This window comes from Ambystoma mexicanum, chromosome 1p (assembly GCF_040938575.1).
Source record: "Ambystoma mexicanum isolate Mex_15411 chromosome 1p, UKY_AmexF1_1, whole genome shotgun sequence".
Lineage (NCBI taxonomy): Eukaryota > Metazoa > Chordata > Amphibia > Caudata > Ambystomatidae > Ambystoma > Ambystoma mexicanum.
The window spans coordinates 777,240,790-777,254,616 of record NC_090921.1 but is presented as its reverse complement, the minus strand read 5'-3'; the positions used below and the strand labels follow the sequence as shown (position 1 = coordinate 777,254,616).

Here is a 13,827-nt window from a genome sequence, read left to right as displayed (position 1 = left end):
CGAAAATGTGTATAATAATGCAAAACCTGTTAATGTTCGCAACAGCAATGTTCGGGTTTGCTGTACAGCTGCATGCAATGTTCAATATCTGTGCCCTATTCTGCTCGACAAGGCCGTGTTGGCCAGCCAGGTCAATTTTAGTAACCCAAAATTTCGGGGTTGGGTTATGCTAAAGCCCAATCTGCCCAATGGTCGTTGCTTTTTTCTTTTCTTCTTTTTTTAAATCAAAGTAGTGCAGGAGACTGGGGCACGTACTTAGCTGCCCATAGAGCACTGGCCTGCCTGAGCGCATGTTCGACTACACATCTTATCAACCTGCGATTCCTAACCTATCACCCACTCGTACAGACCTAGCGCCATTGGCCCCAGATGAATGGATCTGCCGCTTTGCCGCTCCACCTACCCCTCTAATCCCATGTCCACTTACTACCGGGAATGCCAGACTAGGATCTCGCTTCCTCGCCAGGGAACTGAAAAATAGGCTCTCCACCGCCCAAGGTCTCCATCAAACCCCTGCTCACCCACCCATCAACCGTACGCCAGACAGCACCCCCCCTGTCCGCTCAGGCATGAAAGAAGCCCTTACTGCCGATCGCTAGCGGCACATGCTCTTGACATTGCCGACTACATTACGTCCAACCAACTAGATTTTGTGGCCAAATCTGAAACTTGGCTTACCTCAGCTTCTGAACCTGCTCTAGCACCAGCACACAATCTCAAAGAAGCATGGGTCTGACCGCTACTAAAAAAAATGTTTTTTAAAAAACTGACCTAGATCCTAGCATACCCATCCGGTTTCAGACACGGCACTGAGACAGCTCTACTCAATCTAAAGGTACAGATGGATGAGTCAAAGGACAACGGCAAATTAGCCGTCCTCCTACTCCTGGATCTCCCAGCTGCCTACGACCTTGTCGACCATAAAATCTTGACCAAGCACCTAACCTCAGCAGCAGCTTTCTCACCAAACGCTGCTAGCTGCATACAATCATTCCTCTCTAACCGAACCACTAGGGTCTTCTCCCCCTCAGCATCTGCCCTGCCACAGCCCATCAACTGTGGAGTTCTGCAAGGATCCTGCGTGTCCCACGCATTCTAGAATATATTCACCAAGCCTCTTTTTTTATCGTCTTTACAATCTGGGTGTCAGCTACACTAATTACACGGTTGACACCCAGATTCTCATCACGCTCACTGGCTGCTACATAAAGGACACAAAAATGATCAACAACATCTACTTGGAGATCCAAGCATGGATGGCCATCCACAGTCTGTCTAAACGATGACAAAACTGAACTCCTTATCGGCTCCCAAGCCTACCTCAACCAACTTGACAAACACTATTCTGCCTTCATCATTGATGGAAACACCATAAAAGTCTCTAGCGAAGTAAAACGTTTGGAGTTTACCTGGACTCCACTCTATCACTTTAAAAAACAAGTGAACAGTACGACATCCATCACGGCCTACACTAACAAACTTATAAATGCCTGTAAACCCTACCTAGCCTCTTAACACTAGCCAGAGCACTGATCCTCTCAAAGCTGGACTATTGTAACACCTTATTCCTTGTCTCCTCCCTATGGAACATAAACAAACTCCAAGTCCTGCAGAATAAAGCCTTAAGATCAGACCTAAACAGTCCAAGCTCCAGCCACATTTCCTCCTTTAGAAGGGATGCACTCTGGTTACCAGTACGCGACGGAATCACACTAAAATCACTAGTCATTACACAAAAATTGCTAGCAAATACAGCACCTAAATAACTCACTAACAAATTCTCTAGAACTCAGTCTGACAGACCTACCAGATCCAGCTATCTGAACCGACTCCCACTTCCTAGCTACAACTTTAAAAACGGCTGGATGATCCAGCTTCCCAGTGCTAGCGACCAAGTGTTGGAACTCACTCCCGCCAACCATTCGAGCTGAAAACTCATTCTGGGCCTTCAGATCCAAGACCAAATCCTGGCTCCTCTCCCAAACCACTGTCTAAAACATTAGACTAGATCCCATACTTTATATATTTATTGTATATACTGAAGATATACACACACAATCGGAACATACTCTGATTATACAAGCACCTGGGTCTACCATATCCTCTTTTTGCTATAAATCAGGAACCTCATGACCTAATCTATATGTATATATTTTTTTTTCCTACTGTGTTGTTGACTCTAAAACTACAAATGTGTCTATCATTTGTATTCTACCATGTAAACCTACTATGCAACCTACTATGTAATTGCGTACATACGCCCAGTCACCCTTTGGTTAGGTGCGCTATACAGGTAATAAACTACGTGTGACACAGGGGTTTCAAACTGGTTTCTTGTCATGTGTACCGACAAACTGCATCTGCTTTTTTTTTTTCAATGCAGGTTTTTGAGACCTTTTCATACGCTGACATTGGTTCATTTCAGGCTTTTTAATTCTCTGCAGCTGAGAGGTGGTGCACATAATGTTATACTGGTATAAGTGCCAGGGCTGAAATATTTTCTAGCACACCCATGACACATTGGACCGGTAGCTTCCCACTTCTGTTACCACCACCCACAGCTACTCCCCTCAGTGTCAATTTGTACGGAGTTAAAGCTGCTACTCCCACTCGCTCATTGAGGTTACTATATGCACTAACCATGGCAGATGTGTGATTTTACAAATTCCAATCAACATAACATACTTGTGTCTTGATATGAGCCAAATGGTTGTCTATCTTTAAACCCAATCATTACATTTTGATTTTGTAGGTGATTGAACGTTAAAATAATAAAGCAAAAAACCAGATCATATTTGAATTGATTCTGAGGTAATAAGTGGCAGGGCTCAGAAATGGGCGCCCAAGCTGAGCCCTGACAAACACTGCCACAAATTGACTGCCATCAGCGCTAGTTTTGGTCTGACTTGTGTGTAAGGTTGGCTGGCGAGGAAAAGGTAATAACCTGGGCATTTGTCCATTAGCTATGCCATTTGTATCAAACATTTCTCATTTTGCAAGCCCCTTTCCTTTCCCCTCCAGTAAGGTGCTTCATGAGACATTTCTTTTGTTTTGGCATAACAAGGCCGCAGATTTATTTTTACATATACATAACCACTGCAAACAGGTATTAAAAATTAGATCTAAAAGGTGTGGCGACTGCTCCTCGTCCTGCTTCCCCCTTTTACCTCCATGTTGAATTGCAGGCACAACTCCCCCAAGGCCTTCGAGCCTGAGAAACTGCCTGCCCCTGCAGGTCTTTGCGGACTGGGGGAGCGCCGTTTGTTGGGGGGGAAGTTGAGCCCCAATTGCTACCGCCAGACACCCCCGCCGTTTAGGCTCCCAGGAGGCGCTGTCTAGAATGGGCGAAGCCCCTTCCGGTTTAGCAATGGCTCATTCGGAGTCTTTGTCTTATCATAGGTTGCCACAACCCGCCACGCCAAAGGTGGGTTACCGCCCACCGTGGCTCCCCCCTTTCCGGGCTTATAACCCCAGTAATTTTGTGCAGATATTCCAGAAAAACAAATCCATTCTTTGCTCCGACAAATGCACTCCGTCTTTCAAGTAGTACTCCCTGTTTTTCAGGTTGATCAAACCATGTCTGATATGCTGAAAGCCTCTCCCTTTGCAAAACTTAACCATGGCCCAATTCAACTTCCTTCTTGAATTCTCCCCGGCCGCCTGACTCTCAGCGGCCCTCCATTCGTGCCTCGAGATGATTTCTGACCACACGATTTCGGTCTCCCCCATTTCCGCCGATAACTCCTGAAATGAAGACATCATTTCCCTGAGCAAGATCCCCCTCCCCAAACCAGCCAAGTCATTGCCACCGAGGTGCACCACCAGAACATCGGGCCTCCGATGTTCCCTCAGGAGTCTGCGCACGTGCCCAGGCAGCTGTGCCCACTCCATACTTGGCACTCCATGCCATTGCACCCGGTATTCCCCGGCGGTCAACTCCTCTTGTTGGCTTGACACAAACGAAAGGCCCACCACCCAGGCGGACCGTCGCCTTCCTTTCGTCGATGCTACTGAGAGGAGATAAGAGGGGGGGGGAACCGTTAATCTTACATTTTGCCGGGCCTGACATATCGCTTAAAACAACCGGACTTCCAGCCCCCAATCAGCTTGATTGCTTCTGCTCCCAGGCCCATCCCTGCTGCTGACGTGGCTGCCCCTATCCCGAAGGAATGTGTCCCGTAGACCCCCATCGAGAACCCTGCTTCCACCAGTGCCATGTCCATTACCTATTTAAAATGAAAAAGGCTTGAAGCTGACCCATCGCTATGCACCAAAACAGGCTCCTCCTCCCCCGTGCGAATCCTCAACCTTAAATACGCGCTTACGCATCCTACTGGACAAACGGTGCTGTCCCGGGTACCTCCTAACATGGTGCTTCTGCCTTTCCCTGTTTGATCCGTCTTGGATCTCCTCAGCAACATGTATACCCGCTCTCCTTGTACCCCTATGTCACAGCTCCTCAGGAAACTCAAACCTTTACCCCTTCTCGTTGGCTGGCACCAATTCGCTTACCCTTAGCGCCCCACTTTTAGCAATATAAATTTTTGCGATAACATTTTTCCCGACCCAAGAATGCTCCCCCCTTGTGTTTCACTTGAGCATTTTTAATTCAACCCACAGGCCCCTAGCATCAAGCAACCTGGCTGCCGTACCGTGTACTCCCACGGTCGTTCTTGTCTGTTCTGGAGACTATGTATCTGACATATTATGTTATGATATGTTATTTTCCATTTATATAGCGCCTTAAAACCCATCGGTATGGTCTGAAGGCGCTGGTAGGTTGAACGACTTTGGGAACCGAACATAAGATATGCATGTGCCCCTGGTCCTACGGCCAGATCATATGCCACCAAAAAGTCCCCTAATATCAAAACTCGAAACTGTTCGTGCCTGTACCTTGCCAATGGGTCCTCCTTTGATAATCCTGTCACAGACTTCAGCCAGTTAATGCACACCCGATGCCTTCCTACCAACTGCAATACCTGTCTCCTAGTCCGTTGTAAAGGCTGCCTAAGCCGTACCTGGTCGGGTCATGTTAATCGGCACGCATCTTCATTTCAAATACAAACCATTGTGAACACATTAAAATCTCGACCCTGGGGCCCACAAGAAGTCCCTGACGCGGAGCCGCCTCTCTGCTAACATCATACAATATGATTAATGGCCAGCATTTTATCCGGGCGGACCAGGTGCTGGACTCCGGTCTGGTTAGTGTCGTCCCGCTCCCAAGCGGGATGAAACTACTTCTGCATTTATATAGCGCTATGAACCCTCCGGTATCTGTGCGCTGCTTATTCTTACCGAACAGCTGAGTTTGGCCCTGCCGGGAATCGAACCTGTGTCCCCAGGTTCAGCCCAGATGTCAAAGTGAGGGCTCCCTCCTGTCATGCAGCTCTACTTGATGCTGGCCTCCCGCGAAAGAACGTGACTCCGTACCGCAACTTGCGATGCAGCCGGCTCTCCCTGAGCATCGCAAGGCCAGCCCTCATTCACCCGCCGCCCCCGCGCAATTTGTACCACAATTACTGATTGCAGGTGCCCGTAATTAGCCCACCTATCCCTGTGCAACGGCCCTGCTCGCGCGTGACTCCCTTGAGGAGGCCATGATTAACCCCTTCGCCAGACCTTCAACCGCCACGTGAAACCTACTGAACCTGCGGTCTTTACGGTCATAACTCCCCCATGGCCGCATTAATCCCATCTTTAGGAAACCTGCTATGCGCATCCGTTCCAAACGTGGTGAAAGACATCGTCTGGCCACCATGCTGGTTAATGCCCCATGACAGTAATGTAGGCGATCGTAATTGTGAACACCTTCTGTTCACAAATGTAACCCATAAACTGATGGTGATACTCCCAACCACGGATGCCGACCCTCCTGCACCAGGTGAAGCCCGACATTTTGAATAAGTGGCACACTAGCCGCTCGAGGCACCCTGGTTCCTGTTTCCCCTTCACACAGGCCTACCTCTACGCGCTATTGTGCACTAAGGCTGTTCCTCCAATAAACTCGCAGAACAATTGAAGGATTTGCCCAAAAGCTTTCTCCCCAAAAGACATCGCCCATAATACTTGATTTTAGTGCGTACAGTTCCCTTATCCCTACGACATTTTTGTAAGCACACCAGTGCCCTAGAAACCGTGTGTTCTTAAAACCAAAAGGGGGCCTTCCACCATGCTGTGCGCGACCTCAAAGGAACTCCCTTTCTCCTGCATAGCTAATGCGCAGCCTAGCGGCAAATAGCCAAAAATTTAACCCCACAACCGCACTGGGGATGCGCCCTGTGCTCAACGGGTGACATGGAGTGTACATCGTAGCAACCTACCTTCCTAACACAACGATGACCATCCGCAACCCCAAGATAAATTTACAGAAATTATTTAAAAAGTGTATCCACCTGTATTACAAAATCACCCAATGCGCAGACGCATTTTTCTCATGAACCAAGCCGAACGTTCCAATTAACTCGCTACTTGACGTCACTGCGTCACTGTTTGCTTCAATTCACAGTCATCCCCATCCGATGTTCTTCCTCCCAACTTCTGAAACTGCCTGCTACAACGTGGACAGGCATCCTAGTTCACATTCATGTGATCACCCACGACACATGTTCCCCCACTCGTCAACCGCCGACTTATGAAACACCTCGTGTGTGGCGGAGGTCCTCGCTCATGCCCCTTGCAACTTTTCTCATATATCGGGAGACCTCTTCACAACTTAAAGATGTTGCCCCGCGTTGATACACTGCTACTGAATTATTCCAAACTCGCACCTTACAAAAGCGCAGGGTCATTTCGGTAACTCATGTCATGTACTACTTTGCAGTTCTATGAGCTGTTTATATTGGGAGTGCTCTATAGATTTACCACAGCCTGCATTCCCGCAACCCATGCGGGGTGGTTACATAACTTCATGCCTTGCAATATTACACGGATGTCCTGTAATGGCAACGGCAACCCCCTACACCACTAGCCAAGAGTTCACAACTGGAAATATCGCCTGATGCCAGGGCAGGTGGCAATGCGGTATACAACAACACCATACACGCTGCAGTACAAACTAAAACAACTCACAGCAATCTACCAACACTCCAATATAGCACAGAACGCTGCCAGTGATGCCCAGACGCCATGACCTATACTACTGCAAGCCCCACTACAGATTGTAGCACTGAAAATCCCTAGCTCACGAGCCGTGTACCATCCTAATAGTCGCTGGTGCCACAGCATAAGGTTTCACCCCCCCTGAAACTCGCTGGTGCCACAGCATAAGGTTTCACCCCCCTGAAAGTCGCTGGTGCCACAGCACAAGGTTTCACCCCCCTGACAGTACAACCTTCGTTTTATCAAAAGGGGGGCTTGCTACAGCCGTTTCGTACCACTGTACCATACAACAGTTATGCATCTACGCAATTAAGTGCCACTCATTATGTTCATTCCAGTAAAGCATTAAGTTCAAATCAAAATAACACTCGGATGAACTAACAGTCTGTTGATACAATTTGCACAAACATCGATACGAAATATACACAGCAGTTTCAAACGCGTGTATTTCCAAAATACATCGACTCTGGTGGGACTCGAACCCACAACCTTTGAATTGCTTCACAGCATCCTTAGAAGTCCAACGCGCTATCCATTGCGCAACAGAGCCTCCTAACAGGCTTAGCACAGTGTGCATTTTTATAGCGCTACGAATTTTTACCTACGTGTGCGGTGCTCATTTATCGACCTCGGACGGATGAAAGAAAGAGTTCGGCCCCGCCGGGTTTCGAACCTGCGTCAGCATGTTCTGCACAGATGTCCAAAGCGAGCGCTCTGCTCGCTGTGCCACCTGACTGGCTGGACGGGGGCCTCGGACATTTTGCAGAACCCCAGTACAAAAGTCTGTAAATATGAGGCGATGAAGCCCAGGCTCGGGGACTATTTATTTTCCAGCCCAGCCCATTTAAAAACCGGGTGAGCCGTTTCAGATAAGCCCTGCCAACATCCTGAAAAAACCAGCCCCCGCTCGCGTTATCTCTTGCCTGCCCCGCACGTGCCATAAACTCCCCCAACTCAAGTCCAGCGGAGGAAATGCCTGCCGACTCTTGGCCTCGCGGCAAGGGTGGCGCTAACTCCACGCCCTACCTTAGGTAAAGCTGACGAACTCCCGAATAGACGCCCTGCTCTTTCCGCCTCGTGAGCAACTGGATTCCTTCCTGTGCTGGAATTTCTGCCGCCACTCCAACCGGACCGCTTCTCTCTCCATAACCCCCGAACAAGGAACAGGAAAACTAACGGCACTTGCACTCCGAAACGAAATCCTTCTTCCATGGCGTGTAGGAACGAAAACGAAATCCTCCGATTTTGGCGGGCGCCCGGCTGCTGGAAGAGCTGCAAGTGCTCCTGTGCTGGGTGCCCGCCGCTTATGTAGCCCAAGCTCCTCCTTCTTCCTTTGTTACCCTTCACGGGCTTTTGCGGGCTTTTGGCGCCCTTTCCTCTGTTCACCTTGCCGCCCTCTCCCCTGCCCCTGTGGGGGGAGGGACGAGAGAGCGGAAGGAGGAAGGCCCGTGCCCCGGTTATCGGGGTGCCTCCTCCATTCTCTTCGCTCACCCGTTCGTCACCTTCATTGCACTTGTTCTGGTCAATAGATCACCACTCCCCAATACTGGCAACGGCCGTGGACATTCATTGGCCCTCATTACGACCCTGGCGGATTTTTACCGCCATCGACGGACTTTCCGGCCATGGCGCAAAGTCCCTTTACGCCATGGCGGATGGCGGACTTACCGCCCCATTCCGAGGTCGGCGGGGCGGTAAGTCCCCATTGACCCATTTACCCTTCCCCATTCCCATTTCGGCCCCATAGGGCTCAATGGGAGTGGGGAAGGAGTTAATTACGCCACCGTAAAATACGGTGGCGTAATTAACACCAAGGTCCCAGAGCGCCATGGATTTTTCCGCCCGCAAAAAGCGGGCGGAAAAATGACCATGGCGCTCCAGGAACTCGTAGTTGGCGGTAAGGGGTCCGCGCAGCTAACGCTGGCGCAGACCCCTTAGCGCCAGGGTCGTAATGAGGCCCATTGACAGTTTTCTGAAAGTGCAGGTCCGGGGTGCCCTGCAGTGTTTGGATGCCTGCCCTTCTCAAAGTACTAAGGGAGGTATTGGAGCAGATCTGGCTTTCCGAATACAACGTTACTACAATTAGTAGATTAGCGTTAAACTGCAATTTATATTAGTGCAATGCTTGTTGTCACGATTCATCGGCTTCATGGCACAGTAAGGCATTACTATTATCCAATTCAGGGATGCTTTTTATCTACAAACTGCAGATACTTTACAGATTTCAGTAGCATGCGCATTTACCCACCCACCGTGTGCTACGTCTTCAGCAGCCCCGACGTGTACATCAAATATCTATTCCATTATAGCACGTTATATTGTGAGTTTTCGGAGCGCTCGTCTGCTTCGCGTGCCATTGTAGATTGCACGGGTTTGTATTACGCTGTACCTCCCTTCCTCCCCCACTCCCCAACCAGGAAGTCTGTAAAATCAACCAAAACATAAGTAATTCCCCGAGGTCTTGTGCTCGCAAGGCCTCGGGCCTGAGGCAGTCATGCTCACGATTGGAACTTCCACAGCTGGACCTCGTGGTCGCAGCTGGGGTCTTGCAGGATCCAGTTCTGGTTTCTCCCGTGCCAGCATGCATTGTGGCAGCATTTGTCTTGCTGCCAGGTCACGTGGGGCGACGGATTCCTGTGCACACAGACGCTGAAGGTTGGGAGCCGGGATCGCCCAAGGTGCCGTCCGCTATCATGTGCCAGCTTCGTAAGATGGTGGCTCTCGTTTTCCAATGGACCCCTTTAAACAGTGGGCGTCAGGGACTGGGCCACGGTCTGTCCAAGTGATGCCGCGAGGAGGCGCGGGGGCTTGGAAGGCTGAATTGGCGCATGTCGTGCATTTGTGAGTAAGTCTGCCTTCATAATGCTTTTCTGTTGATCGTCTGCGGGTCTCCTCCCACCTGATTCCTCGCTCACTCCATTTTACTGCTCTACCCTTCTGGCGACGCCAGTGGAGTCGTTCGTGCAATCTGGTCGTTCGTGCGCAGCAGCTTTTGTCGTCCACGTCCCTTTAGGTGAAAAAAAAAAATAACGTTTTGGCCAATCGGTTTATTTTTTAAAGCTTTTCAATTAACAATACCCATGGTAACGACGCCCCCAATTTTCCTTTCAGATCCCAGTCATTTTAAAAGCTGCTATCTTTTTTTTGGCCACCCAGATGCATTCTCTGTATTCTGCGATAGTAGCACATGGGTTTGCTTAGGACTATTTTTGATTTCGCGAGTATTTGCAGAGTACCTCGGCTTGCCTCCTGTGCTACCCGAGCCCCCTCCTATTTTGAACTCGCACCTTCACACTACGCCCCCGCCCCTCTTCACCGCCCCCGCATCTCCATGTATACAGCGGACCAGCATTGGTGTGTCTACTTTTTCTATGAGCCCGTCCCATAAAAGCCTTCATCCTATCATGGGTGGAGACTTTTGATTTTTCACTATTCATGGGCACAACTTCCTGCTCTATTCCCAGGTGGAAACGGTGCAAGAGCACATTTTACAGAAGGAATTCCTAAAATAACCCAAAGGATTTATAGGATGATCTCAACATTTAAGCTGCCAATAGTCGCCCTACCTTCTGTGCTACCTTACAGCTTTCTCCTTTGGGACTGTCACTTGACTTTAAAGAATTGAACATTGCAGGTGCATCTCTGATACTGTTCAAAGTCACTGCATTAGCAATATGTACACTGGTTGTTAAGCGATCTGTTTCTCCTGCAGTTTTGACAATCGTCCCTCTTCAGCTGAAAAGTGCAAACATTTCTATGGGGGCAAAGAGTGTTCCTTCCCACTTTGCTACAGAAGGGGGCGGTTTCCACGTTGCCCCTATTTACTCTGCGCCAATGCGTTCCACCATGTACTGGCACTACCAGCAGACACCATACATGTTGGCTATTATTGAATTGCTTAGCCTGGTGAATCTGGCAGGAAGTGCTCCATAAAACGTATTTATTGCAAATGCAACCTATATCTATATTTCCCTCTTCTGATAACTAGGCAGACTAAAAAAAATGTTCTATTGAACGTTACCCACTCAGCAGTTTCTACATTCACAATGTTTAGGTCCCTGTGCCTTGCTAGAGAGAAATTAAATATCATTTGCCTAGCACTCTGGTCCTGCCCACAGCGATAGTTCTCTGTGAGCTAAAACGTGACTGAATATTGTGGTCAGTATCCCATAGTTGCTATTTGGCCTTCTTAGTTGTCTGTAGAAGGGCTCTTCTATTTTTGGCTAATAGAACTATAGTTCCCAGTTTTTAAAATCTTGTAGCTGGGATATCGGTTTAATTTTCACATCACATTGTAAATGAGACGCACGATTGCATGTAATTCACTTACCTCGCTCAACAGCCATCCTATTTCACCCCCACCACCCCCTCACCAACCCTGTGTCACATTCCCACACATCATTATGGTCCGAACTGGGGAACCATGTTAAAAGTCGGTTCATCTAAAACTTCCATTGAAATGTATTCCTACTACATTGCGATCTTGGATAATTGCTGATGAAAAATTGCAATATTGTAACTGTTTTGGCATTTACAAAGAAAATACTCCTGCAAAATACATTATAAAGCTGTAAAAGCACTCTCTGTCGTCCTGTGGCCTCACGTGGCACCTATCGCTTTGCTGATATCCTTCTTAGTTAAAATATTCTTAGTAAAACCTAGCTCTCCTCCAGGGGTCAATTTCCCCAATCTTGGAGTAAGATTCAAAAACTTGCACTCTCTTGACTGGGACTCTACATCAGTCACTTGGTTTGTACCCATCATACGCCCCCAACTAAGCTTATCGTTTTTTACTCTGTTATCCACCTCCTGGTTCAGCTGCCTTTTTCTTAGACGTCTTGGATGCCTAGGGTCTGAAGCCCTCCATACTTCTACATCCCGCCCCCTTTCCTACACACTGTATGGGCGTCCCTCACTAGGGATGGGAAACAGGACCTTTTTCACCATAAAAAATGGTCTTCCCCTTTAAATTAAGAAGCCTGTGGGGGCACGGCCCTGGGAGCATGCGCTCCCCTGACTTAGCCCACCGGTGCCACTTGCCAAACCTCTTTTTCGCGACGACTGGAACGGACTGCTTCACCAGCGCTCCTGGGTTTGGCCTCTGGCCTTGTAATTCCACACAATCTTCCCCTAAACTTCCTTTTGATCTGTTTTTCTCCTAGCAATTCTCATTGAAGACTGTCCTCTCGTGCCACGCTGTTCCCTGGGGCATGACGACGCGGGTTTCAGCTGGTGTCTGGCGTGCAATGGTTCCTTCCCCATGCAGGGTCCCCATACGCTCTGCCTCTGGGGCCTTGGCCCCGACCAAGGCTGGGGCGGCTGTTCTGCATGTGACGCGTTGACCCCGCAAGCCCTCAAGAATCGCTTGGTCAGGTGGAGGGAGATGTTGGAGCGATCCCCTCCAGAGGACATCAGTAATTATGTGAAGAGGAAGACCAGGAGGACCAAGGTAGGTGCCCTGTTCCGAATCCCGCAAGGGCGACTCCTTCCCAGGGAAGCGCCTGAGTGGGAGGGACCTTCCGAGTCCTAGGACCAGCAAAGAGAGAGAGGCTCTTAGAGCTACCAGGCTGAGGGGTCGCAAGATCCTCCCGGTTCCAGCGCTGAGGGGCCGCAAGGCTCTGCTACCGGGGACATCCCCGGGGGCTTTACTTTACTGTCAGGCTCGCGTCTGAGGGGGCGCCTATACATAGCACTACCGCCATCATGGCCGAGGGCACTCCGCCTCCCAGGTCTCTACCCGAGGTGCAGAGAAGGTCCGAGCCTTCGCTTCTAAGCGTGCAGGCGGAGACTGGGTCTGGCCCTTCACGCACCATGCAGCAGGCGGAGACTGGGTTCGGCCCTTCACGAACCATGCAGCAGGCATGACAAGATGGCCCTCAGGCCAGACAAGATGGCGGTTCATCCGGAGCCGCCTCCTTCCGGAGAGCAGGCATGAGAACACACGTCTAGGTGGGACTGGACCAATCCGGTGACCTGGTCCACGTCCTACCCGACCACACCTGCACAGGGGCCGTACGTAGCTCCAAGCTCAGGGCGGCAAGCCACCGGCCCCGGCTGCTATGCCACCAGTCTGTTCTGCTGTATGAGAGGATAGGTTCTTCGAAAATTTGATTACCCTCATGAAATCACTGCAGATGGGCACCATCCTTAGGGGGGTAATCAAAGACATACTCCTTCCGCGACCACCCAAGGCTCCTACCGTGGTTCAGACCCCAACTCCAGTTCAGCCCCTGGTTCCAGCGCTCATACCAATCGTGGTGGCTCTGCCAGTCAGCACGCCACAGCTTCCCACACCCAGCACGCCTTCCGCAGCTTCCAACCTGCAGGAGACAGCGGGCGACATGGAAGAGGAGGACCAGAATACTCCATCAGCTAAGGCCTTCCACGAGAGTCTGGCGGGTTTAGCAAAATACCATACTCTTCCGCAACCTGAAGCGGGAGTTCTGGCCGAGGTGCTAACCATTCTCTAGCCACAAGATCTGGCATCCCTCTACAAAAGGACATGGAAGCCCTGGCTAAGAAGGGGTGGGTAAAACCGCACTCAACACAGCTTACCAATAAACGCCTCAATGCAAAGTTTAGGCAGGCGCAGGGGGACTCCCTCATTCTGGCGGTACACCTTCAACTGCATTCATCTGTTACAGCTGCAGCCTCCCTTTACTCCAAGCCACAGTCTTAATCACCAGCACCCACCTCTGCACTCCTAGGAAAGGAGGAAAAGCT

General features: G+C 49.8%; 1 protein-coding gene across 4 annotated transcripts in view; it reads left to right on the top strand.

Annotated features, from left to right (window-relative positions):
* The window catches only part of GATAD2B (GATA zinc finger domain containing 2B), an 851,520-nt gene that overhangs the window by 180,330 nt on the left and 657,363 nt on the right, over positions 1–13,827 (top strand). The window contains exon 1 of one of the 4 annotated variants that reach the window (XM_069651310.1): positions 9,717–9,945. The exons of 1 other annotated variant lie outside the window; for it this stretch is intronic. In XM_069651310.1, the coding sequence (XP_069507411.1) occupies positions 9,836–9,945 (110 nt within the window). In that variant the 5' untranslated portion in view covers positions 9,717–9,835. Of the gene's footprint in view, positions 1–9,716; positions 9,950–13,827 lie in introns of those variants that run through there. 2 more of the 4 variants (XM_069651301.1, XM_069651318.1) reach the window with 2 other exon arrangements.